The sequence below is a fragment of the Tupaia chinensis genome, unplaced genomic scaffold (assembly GCF_000334495.1).
Source record: "Tupaia chinensis unplaced genomic scaffold, TupChi_1.0 Scaffold000492_1, whole genome shotgun sequence".
NCBI lineage: Eukaryota > Metazoa > Chordata > Mammalia > Scandentia > Tupaiidae > Tupaia > Tupaia belangeri.
In genome coordinates, this window is record NW_006160004.1 from 2632612 (window position 1) to 2656079 (window position 23468).

General features: G+C 35.3%; 1 protein-coding gene across 1 annotated transcript in view; it reads left to right on the forward strand.

The window, feature by feature from the left end:
* DSCAM (DS cell adhesion molecule) overlaps nucleotides 1-23468 on the forward strand; it is a 327084-nt gene that overhangs the window by 17424 nt on the left and 286192 nt on the right. The window contains exon 5 of the mRNA XM_027774893.1: nucleotides 4428-4545. Coding sequence (XP_027630694.1) covers nucleotides 4428-4545 — 118 coding nt within the window. The remainder of the gene's footprint in view (nucleotides 1-4427; nucleotides 4546-23468) is intronic.

The window sequence follows — 23468 nt, forward strand, 5'->3', positions numbered from 1 at the left end:
AGAACTGAGCAAAGGAAGATATCAAATGTGACAATAAACTCACAATGACATAGGAAGCAGGGAGCCCTCCAGAGGCAAGATTACATTGAAGCCAAATAGATCTCTATCAAAGTTATAAGAATCAATACAAAAACAAGAGATACCCGTGGTGTCTCTCTGGAAGGCAAACTAAATCTTCCATGGACTCCACACTATTTAAATATTATGCATTAACCAAAATTTGGTTGCAAAGACTTTAAAAACAAGTTTGCCAATAAGTTGCTGGAATGCAGAACTTGATGAAAACATACATGTTTAATGTGCTCAGATTAATATTTTGTGTATATGTCTGAGCGGAAGACAGGGTGAATACATTTTTATTAATCATTGTTTCCAAAAATGTTTTCTTTATGCAAAGTGTCCCACCTTACTTTCATTCAAGTTCATCTCTTGCATTTAGACAAATTTAACTTTAGATGCTGAAATGAAAATTAAATTATAGAATGAGTGGATAGAGTGACCCTGCTTAAGCCTGCCTACGATTTTCCAATGCAATATAATTAAGTCCTGGATTCTGGATTCCTATATACTAGTCGAGGGCTTCTTCTGCTCCCCCACCCTACCCCTTAGAGGGTGCATGTGGCTCACCAGAGAGAGAAAGAAAAAAAAAGCACACCCCCTGTGGAGCATGATCACACCACAATCTCTTCTCCATTTCTTCCTCCTTTTGGAATTTTGGGCACACACATGCACATATGCACAGACACACACACACACACACACACACACACACATACCTGGCAGATTTCTCAAGCCACTGAATGTAGGACTCAAATCCACTGGTAAGCCATGTGAGATCCAGCTACCTTTCCCACCAGGCCATAGACTGGCACAGGCTCCTACATGGCATGCTAACATAGATATCTGTTACAATGCAGTTTAAAATATCATTGGTAGCTTTTGTTTAACATGACTCCCATTTTTCAATATATAATAATAATTATGCACTATTACCAATTCAGTTTTTACTCAGATGTTATAAAGGTCTTAAACAAATTGACATTTGAATATTTAAATATGCATTTAAAAAGTCTTTAAATGAAATATATATTGGTTGTCAGAAAAGTCATAATGTATTTTCTATGTTTTTCTATGCAAAAATGGGTCATGACTTTTCCAACAAACCAATAAATTAAATCATGTTGTACTGGCTAGGATTGTAGTTCATCAAGGCTTCTTAAAAATGAATAGTTTTTTTCTTTTTTAGTATTTTCAACTATGGGATGTTAGGGAGAAGAAGATAAGGAATCAAGTGAATTTTAAGAAAAGACTTAGAATTTAGGCTGTCCTTGGGGGTCAGGATTGAAAAACAATTTTTCTTATTTGATTCATATAAATGTAGTTCCTTTATCTTTCTTGTTAGAATATTTTATTCAGGTAATTTTAGAGGAGCAATATGTTGCCTCAAAAGTTGTCTTCCTTTGGAAGACAAGGAGACAGGTTGGAATGAGGAGGAATGAAGACATTTTAGAGCCCCTTTGATTCTAGCAGTTATGATGCAAACTGTGAAATCAACCCGTTCTACCTTTTCCTAGGAGATTCTTCATTATCAGTAAATACAGTGGGATGCATGTGTGTTAAGATGAAGGTTGTAAACAATACTGCTTTTTAGTCATGTATTTGGGGGCAATAGTCATAGCTCTCCTGCTTATTTTGTAATATTTAACTGGAAAGTTTGAAACAAAAAATCTTCCAAGATTGATATAAATAACATTTAATTATTGATATTTACTAAAGTGTAAGCAGCTCTGAAATGTATTTGACCCTACAAAAGTATAATTTTGCTGCTTTCAAACATATATGCAGAAATGAATGTCAAAATTCTTCCTTTTACTTCATTTTAATTTAACAAGCAATCTTATATTTAACACATTTCAGAGCTTTTTCTTTCTCATTTTAGTTGCCACATTGAACTTGAGCAGTTTCTAATTGAGTGTTCTAATTGCTGGGGACCAACACTGCCAGGGAAGTTAATTGGCTGCGAGACAAAAATGTCACCTTCTATTTATATTTATATAAAACTTCATGGTTTACAAAACACTTTCATATGTGTCACCTTAATTAATACTCACAGTGACTCTGTAATGTAGATAAAGTGTAATCAGAGAAACAGAATAAAGGAGAAAAGACACGTGTGCAAAGTCATCCAGTAATGTATTCAAGACTCAAATGCAGATCTTTAGACTCCAACACAAATCCATGGTGCATCTCAGAAAAGTAATTTGCATTGCAGTGGGAGACAAGGTTGGAATGAGGAGGAATGAAGACAAAGAATATAGGAAGATAACTATTTAAAAGTCAAGAAAGAAGACTATTTAAGGAGTAGGGTGAAAGACATTGAGAAACTGACTCAAGAGAAAGAAAAATGAGTTGAATTGAAGAGATAAAAAGGAGAACATAGACTTGGTGGAAAGGGTTGGCAAGAACAAAAGGTGGTTTTGGAAGTTCCAGCCTGGTGTTATGGAGGTTGAGGCAAGTAACCTAAAAAACTATATGAGTGGCAGGATGTAAGTCTTAAAAAGGGTAAGCTGGGTGTGAAGGTGTCTGTGGACCATCATTCTGTATTCAGACCATGGTGACTTTGATAGATGAGAGGCCAACTAAAATTAGTAGAAAAAGAGTTGAAACTGTAAGGCACTAAGACTATTTAAGAATCATCAAACTTTTAGAATCAGATTTTATTTATTTTTTAAATTAATGTTTGGCCAATAATAAAACAAGATGGCAATCTTAAAAATGCAGAGATTATGAGCATTCATCTTTTCACATTTCATTTCTTTATTTGTGACACTCATGACACTTTTTCCATTTTAATTTAAAACCACTTTTTACTATGTCCTCCCTCAAATTGAAGGGATAATTTGATACCATCACCCAGATTGTCTGTAATCTAACAGGGACACTATCGTGCATTTGTTGTGACGATCCTGCTTCCTCTGCTTTTTAATCATATGCTAAGTCTCATCTGTTATCATAGCTGCCTTGCTAGCTTACTGCAAGTGTAGTTGGGGGAAAAAACGAATTAAAACCAGCACTCCACATTCTCATTCCACATTTAGGCGAGCAATTGAGGATGCCACCTTTTAATGACTTCATTCTTCTGGGGCCCTTGACAACTAATATCTGGCCCAGGTAGAAGTAAAATTATGTGCATAGAAACATCCCTGGCAGTGTCCCCTCACTGACTTTCTGACATGTGCTCATTTGCTATTTCAACCAGAGCACTGAAAACTTCCACTGAGTTCCAAACCCAACTCTGTCAGGGAGAAAGAGTCCTTTCTTTGTCACGGCCACTTTCTTTCATACTCTCTTGCTACTCACTAGCTACTGGAGGAATTGGCAGTGTTGCTTATAGAAAGCACACTATTTTGAGGTTATTTTTTTCTTTTAGGTGCCTCATTAAAGTTGAGCAATGTTTAATGTCAGGGTCCTATTTGCTGGCGTTGTTTGTGTGTGGCCATAAATTACAGTCACTGGTGAAGTTTTTATATTGATTTTGCCAACTGCTTAGGGAATACATGGTTCTATGATAAATAATACAGGAGAAAATAGATCTAGGTGGGGAGTATAAAGGGAATACATGAAATGTTTAGTCCTTTTGTGGTAATTTATGATTTCAAATGGGAATTTATATTCTCTTTGCTAATTTATATCCTAATGTGACAAGAGAAGACAAATGAAGTGGGAACTTACACTCCTGCTTTCGAGAGTACCAAAGAAGACACTCCTGTTTACATGGGCTTAAATGGCCACAGATCCTCATCTGATCTGGAGGTTTATGCTCTGAAACATCCACATAAGAGTTGTAGGATATCCAGGACCAGCAGTTAGCGTAATGGCTATGTCACTGGACTCCCATGTAGTCTACCAACATGCTAAATTGACCCAAGTTTTTTTCCTAGGTTGGGGGGCGTACTACAGCGGCCTTGCCAATGTGTGAACTGACTGAAGTGGTGCTCAAAGATCAAAAGCTCAAAACAGATCCTGGGGCCCCACCAGTTCAGACTCCTCCAGACCGTGGTTCGAGTCCCGGTCCCAGCAGCTTAAACTCATGCCAGGCGCGTGTGTGTGCGTACCCAAGATCCCCAGAGGAGAATAGAGGAGAAGGGATTCCGGCGTGGCCATCCCCCCTGGGGGGTGATTTCTTGCTTTCTGTCTCTCTGTCTGGAGAGCACACGCGCCCTATAGCAAAAACCTCTCCCCAAAAAAAGAGTTGCAGGATGTCAGAAGTGAGTTGAGCACTCAGCTCACATGCTCCTCTTTTAGACAGGTTTGTTCTGAAGGTGGAATGACATCATTCTTCTATTCTAGAAAATGAGTAATGGCTATGTCACTGGACTCCCATGTAGTCTACCAACATGCTAAATTGACCCAAGTTTTTTTCCTAGGTTGGGGGGCGTACTACAGCGGCCTTGCCAATGTGTGAACTGACTGAAGTGGTGCTCAAAGATCAAAAGCTCAAAACAGATCCTGGGGCCCCACCAGTTCAGACTCCTCCAGACCGTGGTTCGAGTCCCGGTCCCAGCAGCTTAAACTCATGCCAGGCGCGTGTGTGTGCGTACCCAAGATCCCCAGAGGAGAATAGAGGAGAAGGGATTCCGGCGTGGCCATCCCCCCTGGGGGGTGATTTCTTGCTTTCTGTCTCTCTGTCTGGAGAGCACACGCGCCCTATAGCAAAAACCTCTCCCCAAAAAAAGAGTTGCAGGATGTCAGAAGTGAGTTGAGCACTCAGCTCACATGCTCCTCTTTTAGACAGGTTTGTTCTGAAGGTGGAATGACATCATTCTTCTATTCTAGAAAATGAAACACATACCTTTCTTCAAACAAACACTTACTTAACTATTTTATAAACAATACATCAAGTTTCCTTACTCTAATTAGAGGCAAAAAAAAGACTACATAGTATATATTCTGATGTCAAAGAATGAAATTTTCTTTTATATACTAAGGAAATTCAAAAAACTTGTAGAGAAATGTAATTAAAAAATAAAAATTGCAAATATAAACTTTATTTCTCAATATAAGTTCTACCAGGTTCAAGACACTTTCATAAAAAAGTAATTATTTTATTTTATTTATTCATTCATTCATTTTTTAATTTGACCAGAGAGAGACAGACCAGATTCAGGATTCGAACCCTGGTTGGCCATGTGGGAGTGTCCAGCGCCTTAACTACCACACCACATGCTGGTCCCAAGTCCATCCCTAAAGAACTGATGATCCTGGAAATTTAATTATGGCACTGCAGTCTTTTTTCACATTATTAAGTGGAGAAAAATAGGTGCCCTTTAAAGATTTTTTTTAAGATTAAGAAACAAACAGAAGTTTAAAGGAGCCAAATTAGGACTGTAAAGTAGATGTCTAATGATTTCCCATCAAAAGTCTCGCATAATTGCCCTTGTTTTATAAGAGGAATGAGCAGGGGAATTCTTGTTCTGGAGAAGGACTTTGGTGAAGATTTCTCAGGAATTTTCCTGCTTACAATTCAGTTAACTTTCTCAAAACACACATACGAAGATGTTGGTTTTTCCTTTGGCTCTCCAGAAAAATAACAAGCAAGCTGCCTTGAGCATCCCAAAAAACTGTTGGCATAACTTTTTCTCTTAACAAGTTTACTCTTCTTTTGACTTGACCATTTCTACTTCTTGGTAGTCGTTGGCTTTGAATGTGCTTTGCTTCAAGATTGTGCTGAGGCCATGTATCATTTCGTGTTACAATTCTTTGGATTCTTTAGGATTTTGATCCCACTTGTTAGAAATTTCCATCAAAGGGACCAGCAGTTGGCATAATGGCTATGTCGCTGGACTCCCACGTAGTCGACCACAGTTTGAGTCCTGGACCCGGTGGCTTAAACTCATGCTGGGCACGTGTGCGTGCGTGCCCAAGATCCCGAGAGGAGAAGGGAGGAGAAGGGATTGTGACGTGGCCATCCCCCCTGGGGGGTGATTTCTCGCTTTCTATCTCTCTGTCCCTCTCGAGCGCACGCGCCCTATAGCAAAAAAATATAAAAAATTAAAAAAAATAAACCTCTCCAAAAAAAGAAAAAGAAAAAAAAGAAATTTCCATCAAAAGCATTGCTCTTATCTGTAGTTAATCTGGGTGCAACAGTTTTGGCACCCAAGCGAGCAGGAAATTTGCTCAAATTTAGTTTTCTAGTCAGAATTGTGGAAGCTAAACCACTGCGGTATAATATTATGTTGGTTATTTTTGCTGGTATTAACTATTAGTCCTCCTCAATTAGGGCACAAACAAAATTAGTTTTTTACTTGCAAATTGATGTGAATAGCCTGATGTGAATTGTCTGCTGTCGGGGACAGTATTTTCAACTTTGATGGCTTTTTTCATGAGTTATCTGTTTGTAGACTGCTGATTTCTTTGGTGTTCTGTCCTCATCAACTTCTAGTAAAGCATCAGTGATTTCACCATTTTCCACCCAAGCTTCACCATAAATGTGATATATGTTCTAGCTTCAATTTTAGCAGAGTTCATATTGCTCTTTTCAAATAGATGTTTTATCCTTCTTTTGTGCCTCAAACTAGAACCTGATATAAATTTAGTATGAGCTGATTTGGGTAAAATTTAAAAAAAATATATGCATAGCTTTTTCATAAAAAAATATATATTTCATATATTTTCCCTGAATTTTTTTGAAGAACATATACATTAGGTCATCAGAAAAGTCATAATGTATTTTTGCAGAAAAAAAAAACCAGAAAAGCATTTCAGGACTTTTCTAACAACTATATATATATATTATATATTTATATATATATACACACACACACATATATATACACACACACTTATATATGTCTTTTATTTTTTACATTTATAGATCAAATTGTACATATTTACTATATACAACATGATCTTTAAAAATATCTAAACATTGTGAAATGACAAAATCTAGCTAATTAACCTGTACATTACTTCACATATCATTGTTTTTGTGGTAAGAATATTTTGCATCCACTCTCTTCGTATTTTTCAAAGCAGAGAGGCAAGACATTTGTGGGACACAGAAATGGTTTATTACCTACTGATGATAACTTGTACAGTATTCTCAACTGGACTGGTCTGAGATGTATTTCATGTTGGGTAAATTCTCTTTACAAGTCAAATGATATATAGAGATTGAAAGGTAAACAAAATAAGAATAACAAAAATAAAATAAATTTTAAAAAAGAATACAATATAAAGTTAACTATAGTTACCACTTATACAATAGATCTCTTAAACTGATTCCTCCTGTCTAATTGAAATGTTGTATCCTTTGACTATCATCTCCACAATTCTTTTCCCCTTACCACACCAGTCTCTGAAAATCCTATCATACTTTTTGTTTCTACGATATCAACTTTTTTAGATTTCCCATGTTCCCTACATGAGAACATGCAATTTATTTTTGGCCTTGGTTATTTCACTTATCATAATATCCTCCAAGCTCATTCATATTGTCACAATAAGATTTCACTTGTTTTTCTTTTTAATGGCTGAATAGCTTTCTGTTATGTGTATATACTGCATTTTCTTTATCCACTAATCAATGGCCACATGGAATGAACCATGTCTTGGCTACTGTGAATAATGCTGCAACAGATAGGGGGTGCAGATGTCTCTTCCATACACTGATTTTGTTTCCTTTAGATACATTCTTAATAGTGAAATACTGGATTATATGGATTCTATTTTTAATACATTTTAAGAACCTCCATATTATTTTCCATAATAGCTATACTAGTTTCCATTCACACTAATGGTGTGCAAGGAGTCTTTCCTCCACATTATAATCAACACTTGTTATCTTCTATCTTTTTAAAATTAGTCATTGTAAAGGGTATAAAGAGATATCTAATGTGGTTTTAATATGCAGTTTGCATTTTCCTGATGATTAATGGTATTAAACTTTTTTTATACATATAGGCACCTATTGGTAATTTGCATGTCTTCTTCTGAGAAATGTATGTTTAGGCCCTTTATCCAATTTTAAATCAGGTTTTTTGTTTTCTTGTTGAGTCTTTTGAGTTCTTTATATATATTGGATATGAATCTTTTATCAAATGTAAAGTTGGTGAATATTTTTTGTTTCTTCATTCTGTTGATTATTTCCTTTGCTGTGCAGAAGGTCTTCAGTTTGATGAAATTTTGTCTGTCTATCTTTGCTATTGTTTTCTGTGCTTTTGGGGTCATTTCCAAAAAGTCATAATATAGACCAATGACATGAAAATTTTGCTTATATTTCCTTCTAATACTTTCAGGTTTTATATTTAAGTCTTTAATACATTTCTAGTTGATATTTCCATATTGCATGAGATAAGGGTCTAATTTCATTCTTCTGTATGTTGATATCAATTTTCTCAGTACCATGTATTGAAGAGACTATCCTTTCCAACTGTGTGTGCTTGGCTCTTTTTTGTCAAAAAAATCTTTTGGTTATGAATAGTGCATTTATTTCTGAGCTCTTTATTTTTTAAGCCACTCCATGTTTTTATGTCACTACCCCATGCTGTTTTTTTGCTGAAGATTACTTTGGCTATTCAGAGTTTTTTGTGGTTTCATATAAATTTGAGAAATTAAAAAAAAATGTTTTGTAATAGGTGTCATTTTATTTATTTAATTAATTAATTTAACTTTATTTATTCATTTCAATTTGACCAGAGAGAGAGAGAGAGAAAAATGAGAAAGCAAGCCACCAGGTCTGGGACTCGAACTGTGGTGAGCCATGTGGGAGTGTCCAGAACCTTAGCCACCATGCCACCTGCTGGTCTTTAAAAGTGTCATTTTTAAAATTTTACAATTTCTGATTTATATTTACTTGTACATTTTTGTGGACTACAATACAGTTTTTCAAAGCATGCAGAGTGTGGAATTAGCAAGTCTAACATACCATATTTATCATTATGCTATGTTGTGAGCCTTCAGTATTTGTTTCACCAGTTTTTATTTTAATTTAGGATATATATATATATATATAAATGATTACCAATGACCTTTTTGTTTTCACTCAGTTGCAGTATATCATTTCATAACCTATTTGCTTTGTTTATGCATTTTTGTATCTGTTAATTTTTTCCTGGACCCTTCCCCATGTCCCAATGCCTGTACAGTCTCTGGTATCTACAGTTGTCATTGGTATTTTGATAAGGACTGCAATGAATTTGTAGATCATTTTGGGTAGTATGGATATATCAGTAACAGTACTATAATTCATATAATCCATGAATATGAAGTATTTTTCTATTTATTTGTGTCTTCTTCAATTTCTTTTATCCAATGCTTTTATACTTTTCAGTGTAGAGTGTGTTCTCTCTCTTAAATTTATTCCTAAGTTTATTTATTTTTCTCTTCCTATTATAAATCACATCTTTAAAAATTTATTTTTCAGATAGTTTGCTGTTAGTGTATAGAAATATCATGGATTTTTTTCTTTTATTAAATTTAATTTTATTTCTTATTACCATAATTTTTATATTGCATTTAATCACATGTATCTTTACAGTATATTAAATTTCTTTTTCCAGCATGATTACCATGCAAATCAGTCAAGACAAAGACATTACTATATACATCATCATCAAATAGCTTTTCATCATTTTTTTCAGAATATTATTATTTATTCTCATTTTTAAAAAAAACATTCAATCACTATATATCATTTGGCTTGTAAAGAGAATTTACCCAACATGAAATAATTCTCAGTCCTGTCGAGTTGAGAATACTATACATGTCATCATCAACAGGTAATAAACCATTTCTGTGTCCCACTAATGTCATGCCTCTCTATTTGTTCTCTTGCTATCCTTCTCTATACTCTTTCCTTCTCTCCAGTCCCTGTTCTTCACTATCTTCAACATTCATAACTATTTTCACTGTTTTTACGTCCTCCAATATTTCTATCTCTACTATAAAGTGTGGATAGTTAGTATATATAAAGTAGATACATACAATATCTTTCTTTCGTGTGTGTGCCTTGCTTCACTCAGGAATAGATCTTCCATATTCAACCACTTGCTAACAAATGCCAGGGTCTTGGTTTTTTGTTTGTTTGTCTTTATGGCTGAATAGTACTCTGTAGAGTATATGTGCCACACTTTTTCCATCCATCTGTTTGTGAACATTTGGGTTGGTTCAATGTATTAGCAATCATAAATAATGAAACATCATGGATTTTTTATATGCTGATTTTGTATACCGCAGCTTTATCACATGATCATCTCAATGAGTACAGAAAATAACTTGACAGAATTCAACATTATCACATTCAACATGGTAGGATCTCTCAATAAATTAGGTATTAAAGGGATTTTCCTCAATGCAATAAAGGTCACACCTGAGAAATTAACAGCCAAGTTCATAATTGTAGTCAACTGAGAAAAGTTTCCTCTAAGATCTCTAAAGATAGAAGGACTATTCTTTCCAGCTCTACTCAATATTCTAGTAGAGATCATAACCAGAATAATTAGGCATGAAAAATTTGTAAAAGATATCCAAGTTGGAAATTAAGATAAATTATCCCTATTTGCAGATGACATGACATATATATCACACAAAAAATGTTAAAGAAATCAACAAATTCAGTGAAGTTACAGGATTCAAAACCAACAGGCAAGAATGCAATTCTTTTACTTAGTTAAAATTAAAATAATAGGAGAAATAATGTTTTGCAATACTTATGCTTGCTAAACACTGGAGACTTAGAGGAGAAAATTAAGCAGTTGTAAGAAAAGAAGAAAGAATGCCAAGAAAATTATGAATACTTAGATTTCCACTGAGTAGACAATAATTAATCTCCTTGCAAACACACACATATGTAAGTGTAAGTACACACACACACACACACACACACACAACACACAACACACAGAAGAAAACCCTTTGGCAGCTCTAGTAATAATGCTGTGATGTTGGTATTTTTAAATCAGAAAAAATAACCAAATTGTTAAAAATCATTTAGTAGGACTGTGTATCAATTGGTATAAAATACACATAGTTATCAAAATCTGTAAATCCAACAAAATTGTGTAGTTTATGCACATATATAAATAGTAATATTTATTTTATTATATTTATTTATAAGCATGAGAAGGATGTATTTATGTATAATATAAAATATATGTTAATATTTTTATATATGCTAGCTTTTCACATATACATATATAGATGTTATATTATATAGTATTAGATATGAAATATATGCATCCAATTTATATGATTACATATATATGATTCAATTATGAAATCTGAGGGCTATAAATGAACTTAGAGTTCACCTAGACCTCCCACAGTATACTCACCATACCCCTCAATCATACCCACATTTATCTATATTCTGTCTACAAAGTGTGTGCAGTGCCTACTAGGCTCTATGCCTTTATATTCTGTTACTTTTTTTTTTCTTTTTCTTTTGGAGAGGTTTTTGCTATAGGGTGCGTGGGCTCGCCAGACAGACAGAGAGAGACAGAGAGATAGAAAGTGAGAAATCACCCTCCAGGGGGGATGGCCACGCCACAATCCCTTCTCCTCCATTCTCCTCTCGGGATCTTGAGCACACACGCACATGCGCCCGGCGTGAGTTTAAGCCACCAGGGCCGGAACATGAACCACGATCGACTACGTGGGAGTCCAGTGACATAGCCATTACGCTAACTGCTGGTCCCATATTTCTGTTACATTTTTAAAAATTTTCTTCCATGACCAGGAGAGATGGTATTCAAAAGGATCTCATTGCCTCAATCCACCCCAAGTCTCAGTCAGACCTGGACCATGGACACATGTGCTCAGTGTGTTTAGAGAAGTCTCTAGACTTGAACCAGGAACCTTCCCATGTAGGATTGCCTCACATAACATTGCGGGTGTTTTTCCACTGTGCTACCATCTGATTCACAATCTTTTATGTTTCTACATGGCTATGATCATCAGGCAGTTCTTCCTTCTGTCATATCTAAATCTTACCTGTCTAGTGCTTCCCTTCTTTCTGGTCCCATTATTCCCTCTAGAAAAACATTGAAGGGTTCTCCCCCTTCTTCACATAAAGCTACTAAGTATGCAAATCAGTAAGCCACAGTCTTTCTAGCTGTTTCTAACATTGCTATTTGTTGAACCGTTTAGTATGCAACAGAGTTCAGCAGCTCATTTTCTTTGTAGGGACACACTGACATATTTATTTACTTGCAAAGAAACACAGCCTTCGAAGCAGTTTCTAATGTCTAAAAGACAGAAATGAGAGTGTCACCTGCATCCTGAAGATAAGGCTTCTCTGTCATAACCCAAGCCTCACTATGCGTCATGGCTTTGGACTTATGAACAAAAAACCCTAAAGGTGCAATAGATTAATCAGTTGACATTTTTGTTTTGTTTTGTCAGTTTTTGTTTTATACCATACCATTATCGTCAGTCCACACAAGATTCCACTTTTGTTTCATTTTAACTTATCTTTTTTCCACCAACTATCCATCAATTCTGGCATCAACTATCCATCAATTCTGTGCCTCTCTTATAGGCACACTCTTATATGTACTTAATATATTTATATTTATATTTAATCTATATTCTATGTATTTTTATCTAAATATTATCTAAATATTATAGTGAAAACACAAGTAACCTTATATGTACTTAATATATTTATATTTAATCTATATTCTATGTCTTTTTATCTAAATATTATAGTGAAAACACAAGTAAACATTTAGGTTGCTCAAACTCTTAGACTTTGTACATCATGCTACCAAGAATTTCTTGCAGATATGTCCATATGTAATTTAGATAGTAGTATGGGAGTAGAAGTGAAATTGATAAATTAGATCATATGATTTCACTTAATTTCAATAATAATAGCATGATCATTCTCCAAAATTCCTATTCTAATTTATGTTCCATTTCTGTGAATGAGAGGTCCCATTTCCCTATATTCTAGCCATTGGTTGCTATTATCTGCCTTTCTAATTGTCACAAATTTAATTGGTATAAAGTAGTGGTTTATTTTCATTTATTTTTCTTGCTTATAGCTGAGGTTGGACATCTCTTCTTATCCTCATGAAACATTTGAGTACCCTATCTACACCATTTCTTTGCCCATTCTGCAATTATCCTTGCCATTTCTTACTGCTCTATTGTAGTTTATTAACTACAGTAAATGTGAATCTCATGATTCTTAGACATGATTGTGAATGTCTTTTCCAGGGCTGTCTCTGGTCCCTTAAATTTGTCTCTGCCCTCATTGGGACCTTGATTAAGAAATCTCCTACCAATCTTTTAATTTCTTTTCTATATTTGTTCTATGTCAGTGTTTCTTCTGTCTACGTTTAGATCCAAACTACATTGAAGTTGAGGGACACAGGTGGGGATCCAATTTTTTATTTCTGCATATAGTGAGTCAGTTTTGCCAGTAGAATTTACTAACTGATCTATGCTTTCTTCTCTCCTCCATACACCAAGATAACATGATGTTTTCAGAGACTATTTTACTATGTAATGTGTTAAAATTCTTTTTATGAATGCTTCATCAACTTTTAAAAACAATGTTTTTTAACTCATATTTGTTCAGCATAAATTTGTCTATATGCATTAGACTACATTTAATAGTTATATTCTTTCTGTAGGTTCACTTATTTTTTGATTTATTAATTACACTAAAAGGTTAATATTACCAAATAGAATTGTGAGTTTACCTACTTCTGCTGAAATCTCTGATATTTTTGTCTTGAATTATGTATTACATGATTGAAAATCAGCCTTCTTCCTTTTTGTATCTCACATTTGTCTGGTAGATATTTTCCCATTTCTTCAACCTCTGCTTTTCTATAGCTTTTTGGTTTTTGCTGTTGTTTGAACCCAATTTTTAATCCTGTATGTATGTGTGTGTGTACACGTGTATGAGAAACAGAGAGAGAAAAGAAGATTAATTTATATTTAACATACACATATACATTAGTTGATCTTTTATCAAGAGTTATTTTTGCCAAATTGTTTCCTATTTTTCATTTACTCTTTATTTCCTAGCTTTTCTGAATACTAGAATTACTCATAAACTAATAACGAAGCTTAAAATAAGTTCTGCTCATACTAAGTGGTCATAAATTATTTGAGAAAGAACTAGCTCTTTGTTATGTGTATTGATCTACAGTTGGAAACAAAGTTCCCTGCTTTAGCAAATTGGAATTCTCCACCTGGTCTAAAAGCGAAAAAATACATGGAAGATTTCCCTCTGAATCTTTCATTTGAAAACTCAGAGCATGTCATGGCAATACTAAAGCCCAGCTTGTCTAAATCCTCACTGTGAAGAAACTGAAACTCAGAGTACAGAGATTTGCTCAGGGAGACACAACTGGCCTACACGAGTAAAGCATAGATCCTTGTAATTAGTTTTGCGTGCAAATATTGTTTGAGTGATGTATAGGGGGATAAATCTTTTATTGGTTTATTTTTGGGTACTTAATATTATTCCTCCTTCATTGTATCACTAGTTTAATGTTCTCAAAATTGTGAAAACAATTTAAATGACCTAGAATGTTATTGAACTATGAGACCTACCTTTTTATTCCTTTGTCTTCATTATGACATATTTCAGCACTTACTAAAAAAAAAAAAAAATACAGCCACTTTAAGTTAGTTGTGATTAATAACCCCAAAGTTCTAAAGAGGCATGATCTTGGTCCTGGTCTTGGTATGGTGGTAAAGGCTGGATCCCATATGGCCATCTGCACAGTTCCAGTCCTGGATTCTGAACTGGAGAATTACGGCAGGCACCTGTATGTGTGCCCAGAATCACAAATGGAGAGAGAAATGGAGAAGAGATTGCAGCATGACCATACCCTATAGGGAGTGTTTTCTTCCTTTCTCTCTCTCTTTCTCTCTTTCTTTCTTTCTGACAAGCACATGTACCCAGGCAAACATTTGTAAAAATGGAAAAAGAACAATATTTTCAAAGTCAAGGTTGTGGAAACTACTTCTCAAGTAAATAATATGCTTTTACTAAGAATCCTTACAAAGAAACCAATTGGAAAAAAATAAGCTAATTTTTAAAATAAATACCAGTGTCTTTATGAATCTTGTTTATTCTGTCATTTAGTCTCACTATCATCACTTTAATTGGAGTTACATGGCTTTGTCCCATTGAAAGTTCATATAAACAAAAATAAACTAACTGAAACCCAGCTAGATGAGACTTTTCTCCACCAGATTAAGTAAGATGTGAGCTACCTGTTTTCTTGATATTATGATGTTTCAAATGGCTTTTCTGTTGGACCTAGGTTAGCTTGGATTAATCAAAAAGACGACTCAGTTTCATTACAAAGGGTTCTGTACAAATATGCTAATCCCTTCAACTAGGGGAAAAATAACACACATTCTGGGTTCATGGTGACTGTGTTTAAATACAGAAATCCTCATAAATTCTGAAGTTGTTCGTCATGTTAAGCTGGTAAAGGAACTCTATTTCATTGTAATCTGATTATCCCTCTAAAATACCTCCTATAAGAAAACTTCAAAGAAACATTTCATAGGACCGAAAACGAGATCCACCTCAAAAAAAAAAAAAATCAAATTTTTTTAAACTTATCTTAATTCAGGCATCTGGTTTCCACTATTATATTATAAGTGATCAAATTTTCTTGAAAATGTTTAAAAAGAGATGCTGTCATGCCTCTCAGAGCTTGTTTTTACTGTTCACTACCCCTAAGTTACAAGAATTTTTTCTTTGCTGTGTCAAACTTGCATCTTTCTTACTAATGAAAATAACAGTTGCTTTATTTTAAATTGGAATTTTATTTAATGCCTTAAGAAATGATTTTTCCTCTTCCTAAAACATTTTGGTTATTTTTTTTTTCTCTTATGGATTTAGTTTGTAATTTTAAGAAATTAGCGGGAGGAAAGTAATTTGTTTTTTGCTGTACTCTTTATGTTGTTATATCTATGGGTTTATAGTTATTTTAACAGTCTGGTAGCCAAAAAGAAGCATCTTACATAGAACTACCTTGTTTAAAAATCACTGTGGAGGAGTTAACTACTCTTATGCCTGGCTTATTCCAAAAATGGAATGATAACACTGCTGGAAACTGGGGTAGCAAGTGATTAAAACAACCAAACAGAATTGTTTTAAGGTTACAAGCAACAAACTTAAACTTCCAAACTATTCTATCTTCCTTTTTCTGTTTTGTGGGAAAATATTAGTTAGATTCAGTTCATCAGGTACAGAGGGGTTTACTGAACAAGAATGCAGCGCACATAGTTCCCCTCTGGTCACAGTACAAAGAGCGGAAAAGAACATGGATAGATAGATGAAGTATACGAATGCCATGTTATAAACAGACCCAGTTTTGTTATTAATGGCGCAAACAGTTTTCGCTTTAGATATAAACAGCTGTTGCATGTTATGTTGTCTAGAAAGCAAACTCAGATCAAATTTAACATGCAGAACGTTCATCAAGGAGTGCCTCATGATCCAAGGTTCTGGAGTCTGAAGGGGTCTCCAAAAGCAGGGAGCAATTGAACTGAGTTTCACATTATAACAGGGGTGAGAATGATTTCTGGGTGCAGTGTGGAGATAGAGAAGAGGATGAAATGCAGTTGCTCACATTTGAGAGTCAGTGTGCCTGAAACAAAGGAAGGCCATTGTAAGTGAAGGTCTGAGTCTGCACAGTGAAGCATTCCAGGCCTTACAGAGTCTGGTGCCTCCTGCTTAGCCTGAAGGCGATGGAGTGATTGAAGCAGAGTGCCATGCTCACAAAGTGTTTCAGGAAAATTAATCTGAAATTGAAGTATATAAGAGATTGCAGTAAAGAAACATATTTTTAAAAAAGAAAATAAAAAGACTAGTTAGGATGCAACTAAAAGTTTTAATAATAGGTGATGGTAGTTTATTTGGAAAAAAGAACCAGACACAAGAGTTAGCAACCTTAACAAGCGACTAGAGAATAAAGGGAAATGTACAACTAGGAACCCTTTTATTATTCTGAGTTTCTAACATTCGAGAGATTTCACTACCACATCAAAGATAGAGAATTCAAGATAAAGCTGAGATTACAGAGAAACATGGTACATTTCTTTTGGAATCTGAGTTGTTTCTGGGACATCAAGGTGAAGATATTAGCAGACAACTGAATAAGCAGGCATGAAGCTTGAGAAGGCGTTTTGGTTAAAAAAAAAAAATCAGATTAGAGAATAATCAAAAGCATTGAGCTGACAGCCAGAGCCAAGAGGTTCAATGACACCATCCGGATGACAGAATGAGTAAGCAGGGTCAAGACAGGACACTGAGGGAATAAGTTTTTAATTGGGATGTGATCAGTAAGGGACACAGATTTTTATTTGAATGTTGAAGTACTTATTTAAGGTTTTTAATCTTTTAAATGATTTATTGTATAAGTCTTTAAATGAATGAAACACCCACCCTATTTTGCCATAGGATCTTATGAACTGTTATGAAGTACTTGTCCGTGTGTTAGACAGTTAAAATAAATGCCCATAAGCAAGCACAGAGGATGTCAAAATGTGTTCTTTTTAGAACTATTATTGGTCCATTTAACTAACTTGAAAATAATTTCAAATCATATTTACCTTAGAAATATTGTGTAATTTGGTTCGAATAACTAAGAAAACTAGCATTTGTGTTGGTCATAGTGGAATCTTTATTGAATAAAACAAGGACAATAATTCTGTGTAGGAAAAACAACATGTATTAAGAAGTAATATCAGAAAATAAAATAGTGCAACACTGGTCAAAATTACAGTATAATCTGAGAGAAGATATATATTATCACAGCAATATCTACAGTAGAAAATATTTAAGAGCAGTAGGTCAAACATGCTGAGAAGAAAAACTGCTGATGCTTAACATGAGTGAGAAGGGTAAAATTTGGTCTATACAATTTTGTTGTTAGGATGGCTATAAATGTTGGCAAAGTGTGGAGAAAAGGAAACCATGTACTCCCTTGGTGGGAGTGTTGATTGGTACATCCATCAAGAAAAACAGCGTGGAGATTTCTCAAAAAGTTCAAAACAGAGCTATCGTATGATCTAGCAATTTTGCTACTGGGTATATATCCAAAGGAAACGAAATCAGTATGTCGAAGTAATATCTGCTCTCCCATGTTCATCGCAACATTAATCACAATAGCAAAGCTATGGAATCAGCTGTCAACTGACGAATGGACAAAGAAAATGTGATACACACATGGACACATACATACACACATAATGGAACAGTATTCAGCCTTTTCTGTTTGTTTTCAGTTACAAATGGTTCTCTAAGTCATGGGAAGCTCATGACCCTAGGACTTTCTGAAATTGGGGAACATGTGGGTGATTTGGTCCAGCTATTTTTTTTCCATCCATGAAGGAAAATGTTTGTCATTTAGAATTGGACCAGAACCAAATAATCTCTGTAAATTTGGGTTTATTATTTTTTCTTATAACTCCTGCCTTAGAAGATATACTTCTCATTTCAGAAGTTGCTTCTAGGACATCAATATGATATTAACAGACAACTGAAGAGAACATCTTAAATAATTCAGAAAACATGGATTTCTCTAAATGTATTCAAAACTCTTAATTCAGTCACAGAAAATCAAATGTTGTACTGTGTATGTAGGTCTAAAGAAAAGTAGATACTTTAGACATTTTTTATTATGTCTTGCATGATTTGGTTAGTTACAAATATGCTCAAGACACAATTCCTTAAGGAAACCTTAGAGATCGACCTTAAAGTCATCCCCACCACACCGCAGGGACAGTGTCTTCTTTGCTGCCTTTTCATACTCTCTTCCTAACCAGCAGGCAGGGCCAGAGGATACCCCGCTGATGGCTTTACTTTTTTTCCTAGGCCAATTTTTGGGTATCAGATAATACCAGTTCATATTGAACCCCATGGAGAATCTAGAGCGAGAGGCCAAGAAGGGGTACTAAAGAAGTCCAAGTTTACGTGAACATACTTAAGCCTCAGGTTTCTTTTAATACCTGCTGGCTTCAGCAGTGTCCTTCTAACTTCTTCATTATCACCCCCAAATCTCAGTCTCATGCCCTTTCTCCCCAAGCTGACTAAAGCCCCAGGACCAGTTGGCTAAGTCACAGAGTCAACTCCAGAGTTGCTGCTGGTAGAGTATCACAAAGAGCAAACTCACATAGAAATTCAGAGTTGAGGGACCAGCAGTTAGTGTAATGGCTATGTTGCTGGACTCCCATGTAGTTGACCGTGGCTCGTGTCCCGGACCCGGTGGCTTAAAACTCACACCGGGCGTGTGTGTGTGCGTGGACAAGATCCCGAGAGGAGAATGGAGGAGAAGGGATTGCGGCGTGGCCATCCCCCCTGGGAGGTGATTTCTTGCTTTCTGTCTCTCTGTCTCTCTCTGTCTGTCTGGCGAGCACATGCACCCTATAGCAAAAACTTCTCAAAAAAAAAAAAAAAAGAAAGAAAGAAAAAGAAAAGAAAAGAAAAGAAATTCAGAGTTGATACAAATGCCTTCTCTGAGTAAGTAAGGCCAGTTGATTGGCTCCATCTCCCCAACTTTCTCTAACAGTGGGGAAATGTTGGCTGAGTGGGCTCAGCAGTCAGAAGTCTCATGCCTCTAGGCAGTTGAGATTATGAATAGGAGTCTCACTCTTATCCCTGCCCTATTGTCAATATTATATCCTGGAAGTCTCTGCCTTATTCATCCTTCTAAGTATTTGTAACTACTTCAGGGTTGTCTAACATTCTGAGTGTAAACTCATGTTTATCATCATCTCTAAAGGTATTTTCAAAAAACAAAGTTATACAATTAATTAATATATATAAGGTACTATTTATTCCACCAGTTGTGGTAAATAAGATAAACCGGATACCTCATCTGCCCTCCCAGGCTATGCTTATAAATCACTGTGCTTACTTAAGTCATAAATGTGGTCTATTTCATAGTAGAATTTTGAACAACAGGCTCTTGTAAGGAGTGGAAGAAGAGTTTGATTGTGTCATATGTGCAAAGTGGGGAACTATGTCATACTGGTTGAGTGATCTACAACTGGAGAGAAATCTAAAGTATATAGTAAGTAATAAAATTGGACAAATAATCAGTCTTCTGGGGGAAAAGACCATAAAAGATGCACTGGGCCCACAAATCTCACACTGTGTCAGCCTTGTAGTAGTACTGGAATCACATGTTACGTTTAAATGGACAATAGATAGCTGTCTCTGTAGGTCCTGACATGACCCATGTGCATATGGCATGGAAGATGGGTGTGTAACTAGGACTGAACTCCGAAGTACTGGTCAACTAGTCATAGGATTTGTATTTTCATAATGGGCAAGATTATAAGATGCAATTTTTGGAGACTTCATGAAGTAGATAAGATGTTAGAGAATGAGAGCTTCCTAAAGAATGAGTAGAAAGCTTCCTAAAGGACAAGAAGAAAGACCTTTCATAGAATTGAGGCAAGGAAGTGGGTGACAAAAGGACTGATTGGGAAGATGAAGATGTCCAGTGCCCTATCTTAGAAGATGCTAGCCTAATACATACCAACCGTCTGCACCCTATGGTTGAAACTAAATGACTGGAGGATATAGAAACATAGAAAATGGTTATACAAACCAGATACAGAAGAGGGTGGGAGAAGGAGGAGAGTCTGAGGAAAGACATTAAGGAGAAAAATAGCAGCAAGACTTTTATGGGACAAAGAAATGGAATATTATCTGTTGATGATAATGTGTATAATATTCCCAACTGGTCTGGTGAGAAATGTACTCATGTTGGAACACTCGCTTTACAGGCTAAGTGACATATGTGATTGACTGTATAAAAGAATTTTAAATTAAATAAAAAAAGAAAGTGAAAAAAGGTTGATATTTAAAAACTAAACAAAAAGAGACCCTATCTACTTGCCTCTGAGTATTGAATTGTTCTCATTGTTAAAAAGAACCAAATATTATATATTTGTGTAAAATATTATCAGAGAATGCTGACTCTCACTGATTTTGCTCAATATTAATGTCCCCTAGTAAATACTATTTAGTTGAGTATCCTTTTTATATTGCTTACTTCTGTGCATTTAAAATTTTTTCCAAAGTATATCAGTAACTTCTTCAGATTAATGACCCTGACTTATGCTCTGTTTTATCTCAATCAGCCCCAAGTATTATATTATACATATAGCAAGCAATAAATATTGTTAAATTAAAAAAATAAAAGAAGAAGATGCTAGCTTAAAGCAAGGCTCTTTTTGCAATTTAAAGACCAAGAGCTGTCATCCTGAGTATCGTCTGACATCTCATGGAGTCAAACTACCCCTGTAAATAAGATGAAAAATGACAAAAATGTGGAATTAATTAAAGCAAACATGGCGCTGCAGATAGAGCCTCATTATATCTCAACATTCATTGTGTGTGTGTGTGTGTGTGTGTGTGTGTGTGTATATATAAATATCATGTTGCATACCATACTTTATATATATATGTGTATATATACATATATATATACACATATATATATATATATATATAATCCTTCTTATTTGCTTTTTCAGAATTACGGGCCATTGGATAAAGAAAAACAGGATAGGAGGAGGGGAGATAGAAGGATGCCTAATAGCATCTCCCACTTGGGGCTCTGTGCTGGGCATGGTATCTAAAGCTTTCTGTAAAATCTTATGATAGTATTTCAATATCACCTTTTTACACATGAAGAAATGGAACCACAGTGTTAAAAAAGCTGAATCAAGATAACACTATCAATTACCCAAAACTGACTGACACCCAACCCCACATTGTACTTCCCTGAGGGAAAAATATTATTTTCCTCCTCTGAAGAAGAATTACAATTAATTTTTGAAGGGTAAGACACAGAAATATATTAGCCTGATTTAACACTCTTCTTAAGGGTGTATAGAGAATAGGAGTCTAAATTGACATTTGGCAATATTCAATGGCTCTGTACTCAGAGAAAGGACCCCCACCATTATGTCAAATGAGATACACAAACCTGGTAATAAGTGACATTTAGAAGATATTTACAAACTTCTTGTATAAAGGTTATGTCAAAACTTGGCACATGTCACATTTAGAATTTCCATTCCTGTATTGCAAGATTTCACTGTCAACAATATTCAAGGAATTTACCTTTTTTAGGTGATGTAATCAACCAAACAAAGTAGTCAATGTGTCTTAAACAGGTGGTTCAGTTTCCTCAAAATTATGAGAAATGACATAATTTACATGTACCTCCAATTTTATCTTATACGTTTATGATATTAAATTTTGACCCATTAAAATGTTTTAAACATTCATGCAGCAGACTTGTGACTCACAGATGAAGCAAGAGAGGCAACATGTAGTGAAGGAAAAGTGATTTGGCTGACAAGTAGGTTTGGTGATTTAGTTGGCATTAAAGATGTCAATCATGCATCCTGAGTCCTGCTGTAATGAGGTGAGCAAACAATATATAAGAGGTCTAACCTGGTGGCACAGTCAGTAGTGTATGAACTGTAGTGTTAGAAGCCACATGGTTGACCATGGATTCAAATCCCTGGCTCAGTTAACCTGAAATACACAGGGCGTATGCACATGTACCCGACATCATGACAAGCAGGAAGCTATGAAAAGGGATTGTAGTATGGCGGAACCCTCAAGGGTTCTCTCTCTCTCTCATGCATGCAAACACACTCTCTATTACATGTGTGTGTGTGTGTGTGTGTGTGTGGAGAGAGAGAGAGAGATGTGTGTGTGTGTGTGTGTAGAGAGAGAGAGAGAAAGAGAGAGAGAGCATGTTTCTATATAAACAGTACGTAACAACATGATTTTGCCATTATGCTCAGAAAATTACTTCCTCTAAGTCCTTTAATAGAAATAAAATATTTTAAAAGTTTATTTATTTATTCCATGAGTGAAAGAGACAAAGAGGCAGAGATAAAGCACTCCCAATAGGATCTTGACACTGCAATCCAGCCCTGGTGTCAGCCACCCCTGGATCTTGGCAGTCCCAAAGCCAATGTACTCAGGGAAGTTTCCAGACACAAACCCAGAACCTTCCTAAGTGGGTCAACTTCATAGAATGTTGCATTCTCTCATTGTGCCACCATCTGGCCTGATGAAAATTTTTATTTTAACTATTTTGGGTAGAGATTTTTGTTTGTGAATATGTATTAAAATATTTTAAACATATCTTTTTAGTTTTTTTGAGAGAGATTTTTGCTATAGGGCATGTGTACTCACTAGAGAGACAGAGACAGAAAGCAAGAAATCACCCCACAGGGAGGATGGCCACACCACAATCTCTTCTACTCCAGTCTCCTCTCAGGATTTGGGGCATTTATGCACACACAACCTTCTGCATTCCATGCCACTAGATCCAGGACTCGAACTGTGACTACATGGGAGTCCAGCAATGTCATCATCTACTGTTCCCTTAAATAGGTCTTTTTATCATTTACTATCTTAACCATAAATTATGTTTCAGGATCTTAAT